General features: G+C 35.0%; 1 protein-coding gene across 2 annotated transcripts; it reads right to left on the bottom strand.

Moving 5' to 3' along the window:
• Nucleotides 1-6,280: 6,280 nt before the first annotated feature.
• LOC135771314 (uncharacterized) lies at nucleotides 6,281-7,943 on the bottom strand. Of its 2 annotated transcripts, none has more exons than XR_010542902.2 (2): nucleotides 7,622-7,943; nucleotides 6,281-7,401 (listed from the first exon to the last, which is right to left on the bottom strand). XR_010542902.2 is itself a non-coding variant. In XM_065281548.2 (2 exons), the coding sequence occupies exons 1-2, from the start codon at nucleotides 7,834-7,836 to the stop codon at nucleotides 6,698-6,700; spliced, it is 903 nt and encodes a 300-aa protein (XP_065137620.1). In that variant the 5' UTR covers nucleotides 7,837-7,943; the 3' UTR covers nucleotides 6,281-6,697. The 2 variants fall into 2 exon arrangements, 1 of the variants encoding a protein (XP_065137620.1); XM_065281548.2 differs by having other exon boundaries at nucleotides 7,638-7,943.
• Nucleotides 7,944-10,658: the final 2,715 nt, after the last annotated feature.

Raw genomic sequence — 10,658 nt, forward strand, 5'->3', positions numbered from 1 at the left:
AAACATTTTTTGCTATATTCGCTGTGAAAGATTTAGTAAATAAATCTAAAACATAAACAGTGTTGAAGAGTTACCGCAATCTTCTAGCAACAATTTTCAAGAGATTACCAACATGTATGATGTACTAACTGTCAGGGGATCTGTGATATTATTTTCTGAAGTAATTAGCTATCTAATGGCTACTGCACAATAACTTAAGCGATAAAGAGTTTGACAAATGTTACATAAACTATAGAAACGAAACAAGATAAATTACAAAGTCACTGGCATGAGGTTTACACTTAAATAAATCACGCAGATGTTTAAAGTGGTACATGTGTTTTATTTCTTATCAAGTAATAGAAATACATAATTTGTTATCATTGTAGTGTAGAAATATCACAACGTTTTTCACGACCGGTTCATTTCACAAACAGCAATTTGATCATTATTTGATATTGTAAACACACACAAACACACAGTAATGTTTGTTAAAACCTTTGTAACTTGAGTCACAACCATCTACAACTTGGTAATGTTTGAAACAGTATGGTCACATTTAAACAGGTACCATTAGATTGAAAACATCTATATGACGGTGAAGGTTGTTTTGCAAATACTTAGATTTAACATTTCGGCATCGATCCTTAGTGTCAGTTCAGGCAGAACAACTTTTGTCATACACATTTGTTTAAAGATGAAAATAAACAGCTTGTGTCTAAAAAATACGCCAACAAACCTTTGCATACAGGTTTTTATGTTATTAAACATTGAGACTTGTGATGTGTTTAGATCTGTGTGTAAGAAACATTACAGCTTACTGTTTTTAAAAATCAGGACGCATATAAATTATGTTAAAGTTCAAAACTTTTGCGTTGTTTCTCTGCATTCATATAATTTCCAAACAATCAAAGGTATTTGTCACAGCAACACATACTCATGGGATCCAGTTAAAAGTAAAATGTTTCATCCTTTTGTAAATGTTAAAATGGTGTCATGTTCTGAAGTTTTCTATAAAAATCTAGACCGAAACCGCACAAACATGTTTAAAACGAAGTAAAACAGTTTGCACATTCAAAATTTTGGTGCGTTTGATGTGAACGAAATAACATTGATGACTTTAAGGCGTTGAATCCAAAAGGTTTTGAATGTAAATGGATGTTTTGTGAAATCAGAGCACGCATACAAACAACATTTGTGGCTAATATTGATAGATCATCGATCTAGTTGAGACTGAAATCACTGTGTGATGTACACATGTATACTGAAAACGTAAAATCTGTGCATTTCTGTGTACTTAACTAAAATTTCAGTGTTGAGTTATACTAAAATAAACAAAAACCTTTCGGTACCTTAAAAGTGAGCGATGTTTGATGATGACCTCATCATCTTTTTTGGGCTTGTCAGAAAATTAGAGATCTTGACTGTCAAATGTATTTAGTTTACCGTGGTTTACATTTGATGTGTTGTGTATATGAAACTAAAGCTCTGTCAGGATTCGTAGAGACATGAAGTAGATGATCTTTGGCTATGTGACAGACGTCAGGTAACAAAATTAGGATCATATCGTGCATGTGATATTTTAGATCCCCATACTAACACTGTTGACTTTTATTTTTACGCCTCTGAAAAAACATGTGATGTAGCCACATGTAATTTCTATTAATCTTTCACATTTCTCTGTGTGGATTTGCAAAAACATATGAAGAATGAGCAATGTCACACGTTGTCTGAACAAGATGTCTAAATGTTCTAATGGTAACAACACAGACATTAAGACCAAAAATCCTTGTATATTTTTTGTTTTTATGAAATCGGTACATCAAAACATACAAAAAACATAAGCAGTAAACAAAATCAATGATGAAAAACAACAGTGACCATACATTGAAACTACTAGAACGTAGTTTTTGTTAAAGTATACAATTGTTGACGGACATGGCTTGCCATCATAATGTTGAGTAAAAATAAAACAGAATGAAACTTTTGGAAAACTAAAAAACAACTGTAAAACTTGCGTAAAATATACCCTTGGCTCACAGGTTTGGTTTTTTAGTCATCATTAACCGTTATGATATTATCTAGATACCATAGATAGTGCATGCATGATCCAAGACCCTTTTCAAACATGAAATCTAAGGCATTTTCTATGATTTCACACACATTAATTTCTCGTTTCTTTACAAGGATATCAATGCATACGTCAATTACAAAGGCCGACATAAGTATGATATTGATGATGTAGAACTCGGCCTCGTCACATTCATAAAATATCTCTAGGGCCTTTCTAATAATCACACGGGGTTCCTCTTGGGCCTGTACAACTGTCTGTACAATGTTATTGAAAGAGCCATCTATAATTTTCACACCATCTGTTTTTTCCTTGAGTCTGGTTACACGACCGGCGTTAGATTCGCAATAGTTTGGAGGCATGCACACATTGGCCTCTTTGTATATCACAGTACATAGTAGATTGGACATCTCGCGCTTGTAGTTCTTTTTAAGCATATCTTTAAAAAGGTCGGTCCCGTACACATACCCCATCTGGCCATTGCGTAGTCGTTCGAATGATCTTTGTGCCATCTTTTTCAAGAATCTGTAGTTTCGTAGACAACTTTGCTTGCTTGTTTGTTTCTGAGTTCAATCGCCTTCTCAGCAACAAAAGGCTCGTGTCCACTGTTTCCGCCGCGTTGCGTTTGATAGTTTGTTTGCGAATTCGGACACCTTGGCAGCATCAAAAGTTTCCACAGTTTCTGCAAAACATAAAACAGACCTCTGGTGTGTACGAATCCGACACGGTTGTTCAAATTGTTCTGTGATGTGTTAATCCGGGGTTACGTTTTTGGTAAAGGTTCTGTGTTCAGAAGGAAAAACTTCTCATCTATACAGAACATTCTTCGCTTCACAACCCCCGCAGCGTTGGTCGTTTGGTCCGCACCACGTGATAACTGCCATTGCGCACACACACACACACACACACACACACACACACACACACACACACACACACACACACACACACACACACACACACACACATACACGCACGCACGATATCCGCTGGGGGTTTTACGATGTTACGATCTTAAACCTAACCTAATATCAGATAATATGTTCAAATAGTTTATTTTTATTTTATTTAGTAAAAATTAAGGTTTACCTATTTAACGTACGCCCGTGATTTTAATATTATGTAGAACCATGTCCTAGCTGTTGTTGTGTTTATGGACGCACACAACCATGTTTAACAAAATGTCAAATTTGTTAAATGTTTTGTCTTTAAAGCAATGATTGTTGTCACGTATGTGACAACCTGGTTTATAACAACATCAAACGTTGATAAATAATATTTGCACCCGTTTTGTTGTCCTCTAAGGGCTAACACAAGGGTTTATGTCATCATAGGATGTGTGATAAAATGTCTTAAAACTTCTAAGTTTCTTTAAATTACGAATAAGAAATAACATGCTTTAATCTGTATCTGAGTAATGAAGCCTGAAAATCTAAAATAAACCTATTACTTTTTGTCAATGGGGGCTGAGTTTCTTTTATTTTACCAACACTCCCTCTGTCCAGACATCTGGGGGGTTGTCTGTTGGTTGATAGCGGACTGGTGATAGAGAGAGAGAGAGAGAGAGAGAGAGAGAGAGAGAGAGAGAGAGAGAGAGAGACTGAAACTGTTCGTCCAAACAACAAACTTTTTCCACATCAATAAATATGTCGAACACTCGCAAAACAAAAAACACCCCCTGGAATAACATGTTCAAGAACCCTTTTATTTTGGCAATGTTTACCGTGTTACATTTATCGTAAATAGACATGTACACACTTCGATATTAGATGACATTAATGAATTAAACTCAAAATAGGGTGTGAAATGTCTTAAAACGTTTAAAAGGCTCTTAACGCCAGATATATGTGCGCATCAGCGTACGTTTTCTGGCAACGTTGGTACACGCATTCACATGTTTTAATCAGAGACTTGGTTAAAGAAAGTCCCAAATCTAAAATAAAATCCTATTTTGCCATAGTGGACAGAATTACATTTATTAACATTATTTTAAAATGGCAGATATGAACGCTCACCCTGCGCTTTGTCAGGCACCGCCTGATCTTTAATGGCTTGAACAGAACCCCCTGCTTGAAATGCTTCACAGATCTCGTGAAGCGAATCAGCTTTTATATAGTTTAAAATAAATAGGATTTAGTCTAAAGAAATGTCGACCTACGGGGGTTTTGGTACAATTCCTTGCTATACACGTACTGCGTATTTCATTAAATAAATTGTGTTGTTAAAAACTTTTAGATACAGTAATGTTTGCCATAAATAGATTATGATCTAAAATAAACCTTTTACTTTTTTTTTGACAGAGTTACCATATTACATTTTACCACTACAGTTTTAAAAGACTCTACCTAGATTACAAACCGACCCTGCTGTGAAATATCTATCACACACGGTCATAAGTTCAGCATCAAAAACTTTGTGTCTTATCAGAAAAATACAGCTTATAGTTAAATAGATAATAACAGATTTAAGTTTAACCAGTTACAACTAAAATATTTTATTCTTGCGTGACTTTAAAGAAGTCTCTTTACAAAACAAACGTATTATCAAGTTGTATTTATAAGACACACGCAGTCAATTCCCCTAAATCTAAAAAAATACTTTATTTTTGTCAGAGCAGACAATATAAGACTCTTTGTATAATATACACATATTCACACATGTTTTAAGAAGCCTTTAATTAAAAATAAAACCCCAAAATGGGGTGAATACGTCTTAAAAACATTTAAAAGTTTATTAACGTCATATATAAGTTTCTCTGTCACCATCTGTGCACGTATACACATGTCTTAATCAGAGACTTGGTTAAAGATTCCCCTAAATCTAAAATAAAATCCTATTTTGCCATAGTGGACATAATTACATTTATTAACATTAATTTAAAATGGCAGATATGAACGCTCACCCGGCGCTTTGTCAGGCACCGACGGATCTTTAATATGCGTGAAACTATAGAGCAGGTCATGAAAAGATTCACGGAACTCATGAATCGTTTAAAATTTTATTTAGTTTAGACTTTCGTCTAAAGATTATAGTATTGCCGGCTCCGAAGGTTATGGATCAGATCATTGCTTAAACTATACACGTATACGGAATATTTCATTAAATAACTTGTGATGTTACAATCAAAAGTTTTAATCAGAGACATGGTTAAAGATTCCCCTAATCTAAAATAAATTCCTATTTTGCCATAGTGGACAGAATTACATTTATTAACTTTATTTTAAATGACAGATATGAACAATCACCCGAGGCTTTGTCAGACACCGCCGGATCTTTAATACGCGTGAAACTGTAGACCAGGTCATGAAAAGATTCCCGGACTTTGTGAACCGTTTAAAATTTTATTTAGTTCAGACTTTGTGTCTGATCAGAAACTATAGCTCGATAGAAAACATCGGCTTTAAGCGTAGCCAGGTACATCTAATATATATATATATATATATATATATATGATTAGTGATTGCCTTTAAATAAACTTATACTGTTGCAAAACTTTAGATTCAACAACACACCCGCGGTGTGAAAGTCAGTATTGAGAAGCGCACGGGGCGAGCAAAGGTGGGAGGATGGTTGAGATCTGACATCAAATGTCAATAAACAGCAAATGTCTAAACACGAGCCGTCATTAAACATGACACCATACGCTTAACATAAAACACACTCAGGAAAAACAATCACTCTAAATGACCGGCAATAAAACCATTAAATACTTTCTGTCTAAAGTTGACAACTTGTACAGATTTTGATTGATGGTCCCGCCCCCCTGTCAAAGGGTCATAAAAACGACCTGTCAGATAGCAACTGTCACCGGGTGGGGGGAGGGGGTCATAAAAGTTTGACGAATGCCGTCCCGCTACAACTACTCACCTTGATGGCATATAAGCGTAATCATCAAAAAATAAAAATAATTTCTATGCGTTTTTGTAATATTACCTGACATATGCTGAAAACAGCTCTGTTTTCTTAATAATTTTTGACAAATGATGAAAAAATTTATATAAAATATTACACTAAACTAGATAATTATAGTTTATTACACATGAATATAATTATTTTTCATAAAAAAATACTAGTTACACTAATTGACACAGACCGGTTACACCACATTGACATTTTTGCAATTATCCCCCAAATATTCTTTCAAAGTGAAATAAAACCGGAAATTTTATTTTATTTTGAAATTTTAACACTTTTACATTTAATTGAACCATACGGACACAAAATAATTAACGTTACGTCATTGACCCTTTTATCAAATCACAGATTTACTTTTTAATCCTAATTAAATATTAGTATATACTACATGCATACCTTAGTGATCCTGTATTTGGTCCATCATCGCTAGTGTCATTGTTCATGTCAGCCTGATCTTGCATGTGCCTCGACAGAGGTGCCTGATCAGCTAATCTCGACTCAGGTGTTTCACATTATTTTGACACGTGGAGCCATCCCCAACATCAGTTTTTTGTGAGGCATTTGTGGATTCAGAATTTGGGAGTCATCAAAACCTTTGGAAGGACTTGGTGAACCGTCCATATCGTCTCAAAACATAACTTAAATGCACTGAGCATTAGGAGTACAAAGACAACGTGCTTGACTTCCTTCTGAATACATTGCAAATAAATTCTTGGATGACAAATGATAATGTCAACATTTACCATGTTTTACGCGAATGTGCCTTAGAAGGGCTGTTGTGGTGTACTCTTTGCGACCACGGGATATGACGGTTTTACACATAAGGCACACTGCTTTGCTACAGTCTCCATCTTTTAAAGAGAAATACTTCCATACAGGGCTCAATTTGGCTATTCTCTTCTTTTGCAATTCACAGCATTTACTGTGACATTTGCAGGTATTGGTACATAATATTTTGTGATTTGAAATCTGATGGACATTACTAGATAAACTGCTGTGCTTCAATAAAGTGGAAGGAGATTTATTGGTAGTGTATGTAGGTTGATATTGGTGTTGTGATCTGGAGAGGTTTGCTGTGCTTAAAGAGAGGTCTAGATCATGTGGTGACCAACTCTGAAATTCATCCTCATTGCCTGAAAAGTTTGGGTTTTGGAATTCATCTTTGATTTTGGTTGGCAAGTCTGTTACTTCATCATCAGCAGGATTTGTCTCAGACACACATAAGAGTGAATCCGTGTTGTCGTTGACGTTTGATGGTGAGTCTGCAGGTTCTTGCCAAGTGTCGTCAGAGTAAACAGACTCTTCTAGTTTAATGTGCGGGCATTGTTCGCTCTGTCTCTGGTTCTGTTGGATCTCTTTAAGGGATTCTGGATCCTCTTTCTGTCTGGGAATCCACGCGAGCTGCCCAGGAGAAACAGGCTGACAAGCCTGGAGAGCTTAAAAGGCAGAACAAAACAAATTTTACTTTATAAATTAAAAAACGTGGAAATATAGTGTACAACCAAACCTCAAAGTGTAAATACAATACAACAAATACAAACATTTGCAAAAGCGCGCTTTAGTACAACATGTCTCATGCAGTGTAGCCTAAACATTTTGTTAGACATGCTTATAAATAAGTCACCATGTCTTGAAAGTTTTATCTCATATTATCACCTTTAAACAACCATACCAGGATTTGTTTGTTCAGGGAAGCATCCTGAGTCCCGTAACATTTCTTTTAGCCGTTTATTTTCGCTTCGGACTCGCTCCGTTTCCTCTTTATAATCGCGCACCGTCCTGGCGACAGTGAGGATGATCTCCTTCACAGCATCTATCAAGCGCTCGTTCATGAAAGTGTTCAAACGATCCAGTTCAGAGTCCAGAGTCATTTTACTACTTAATGAAGATCACTGCAGTTAAGCGATGAAGTAAATACAATAATAACACGGAAAGTTTTCCCCTTCAAACATTAAAGCAGAGCTACAACACAAATGTAACTAAGGGACTCTAGCACCACTCGTTGGAAGGGAGGGAGCAGTGCAGTTTGTTTTACCAACGATTTAGGAAAAAATGCTTAAATTCTTTAAAATTAAATTCAAACATGGCTTTAATAAAAAGCCTTAAATATTCAAAATACGATTTAAAATAAATAGAGAGTATTAGCAAATAGTCAAAGCATCAAGTACACACTTTTTGGTACTTGAAAGAGAACTACCCATAACCATTGATCATGATATTCAGACTATTTGTAAATAAGTAATTAACTCATTTATTGTAATTTAGTGTAATCAAACTAATAGCAGTGTGAAGTTTAATTAGAAAATTAATTTATTCTGTCAAAAAACTGGTTCTGTTGTCAAGAAAGAGGGGACAAATGTTTCCCCCATTGTTATAAAATAGACTATATCTGCTGCTGAATTTCTGAGTAAAATGGATTGTTCCATCATTGCTCGCAGGAACATTGATCAAAAATTTTATTTGAAAGGGGAAACGTATAAAGAAATGCAGGAGAGTTCAGGTTGCTCAGCTAAAGTGAAAAACAAGCAAAACAAGCAACTACTGTTAAAACAGATTGTGGAATATATAATAGTCAGAATGGTAAAGATCAGATGTAGCCGTTCATCACCTTTGATTTAAGATTAAATGATCCGTAAGTACAGTGACATCTGATCCGATTGAAGCTAAGCTGTTGGCAAGAAACATGAAGAAGAATAACATCATCTGTCCCAAAGAAACATGTGTAATATATTTGTGGAGTGATGAGAGTAACATTTTTCTTTTCAGGTCTAGGTTATTAGCAGAACCTCAGGCGACCCCCTGATACCAAATTCAAGCCACAGTACACTGTAAAGACAGTTAAACATGGTGGTGCAAAAATCATGGTATTGGGATGCTTTTCATACTACCGTGTTGGGCCTATTTATTGTATACAAAAGAACATGGATCAGTTTGAATACACAAGAATACTTGAAGAGAATATGTTGCACTTTGCCGCAGTGGCGGATCTAGACCATTTCAACTGGGGGGAGCCAATCTGGGGCCAGTTGTACTGTTAGAGGGGCCAGTTACATTTAGACTTTATTCTTGTCATATAATTTTCTGCACTGCACTGCAAAAAATGATTTTCAAGAAAAGAAATCTTGTTTTCAGTAAGAATATCTAAAAAATTAAGTCTAGTAATAAGTCTAGTTTTTAGACAAAATGTATAAAATGTAAGTGATTTTATGCATAAAACAAGCAAAAAAATCTGCCAATGGGGTAAGAAAAAAAATCTTGAAATTTTTTCTTAGACCCTAAATACATGTTTTATGCAAAAAATCACTTAAATTTGATATTTTTGGTCTAAGAACTAGACTTATTATTTTGGGTCATTTTGCTCATCAAGAAAAAGCATCTTAATTTAAGACTTTTTTGATATTTTTACTGAAAACAAGACAAAAATACTAAGATTTTTTTCTTGAAAATATTTTTTTGCAGTGTGCACTAAAGGCATTAACAGGCCAATTACCATGTTTATGCTACTGTCTAATTACGGATGTAAAAAACAACGATCGCCAACATTTTTTTGATCAGTGGATTTGAGGAGGATTTTCTCGAATTTTAGAAAAGAACCGCCTTCTCCACTTTTTAAAAAATGCAATTGGGCAACACTCCCGATTGACAACTAGGAGGACCAATGATCTTGATGATCCACCCGGAAAAAGAAAATCCTCTGCAATACCTTTAAATATTAAGAAATTTCTTCAGTTTACAAGCGTCTATTTTTTTATCAGCTTCATATTCATTTTCTTTGCATGCTTCCCTTTAAAAGAACAAGACAGACTTGTAAATTTTGTTAATGCTTTGATTTTAAATTATGTAATGTTTTCAATACATTTAAAATAAGAAAATTAAATCCATATATAACATTTTTGAAATGTTTTCACTTGTATTAGTATTGTTATTTTTTTAACACCTGTAGTAAAATATCAATTTATAAACATCATTTAGCAGGACCTTCCAACAAAGTTGTTAAATGTGAAACAAAGATTAAAAGATTTACCTGGTTTGAATATGTAAGCGCCTCTTTCTTCTTATCCCACTTTGATGTGTTTGAGCTTTTATGCTGTCCTTGCATAAAGTATGAGCATTGTGAGGTGGGCTGATATAAGAACATTGACTGTCGAGGGCACTGTCAGAAGTCCATTTGGGTGAGATGTTTGGGTCAGGGTATGATACTGGAATCACTGCTCTTTCTTGATTTACAATACACCGTGGAAGACATATTTCTTCATTTGGTCGATTGACCGACTTCAGTATTTTCAGGTCTTGCATTGGAAGCACTCACTTGAACCTAAAGCAAAACTTGTTTCTTTCAGGAATTCGTGAAGCCTGGATTGGGAAAACTTATTTTTTTAGGACCAACATTTTTAACTCCTCTGTGTCATGAGTTGTATTTAAGAAAAGATATGATAGTTCAGGATTGGCATTATTCTCTTCTGGACTGCATTGGGGTGATAGGACTAGGAGATATGGACCCAGCATTGGGAAACATTTCATTACAGCTAGTCTCTGCTTTGAGGAAACATGCACTGCTCTTAATGGGTGGCAAAAGACTTCTTGCTAAATAACCCCAAACAATATATGCAATAAACATTGTCATTAAATGAGCTAGCTGCTATAAATTGTCTAAACGATTTTACATCTTGTGTACTATTTTGAAGGGGATTCG

This window comes from Paramisgurnus dabryanus, chromosome 3 (assembly GCF_030506205.2).
Source record: "Paramisgurnus dabryanus chromosome 3, PD_genome_1.1, whole genome shotgun sequence".
Lineage (NCBI taxonomy): Eukaryota > Metazoa > Chordata > Actinopteri > Cypriniformes > Cobitidae > Paramisgurnus > Paramisgurnus dabryanus.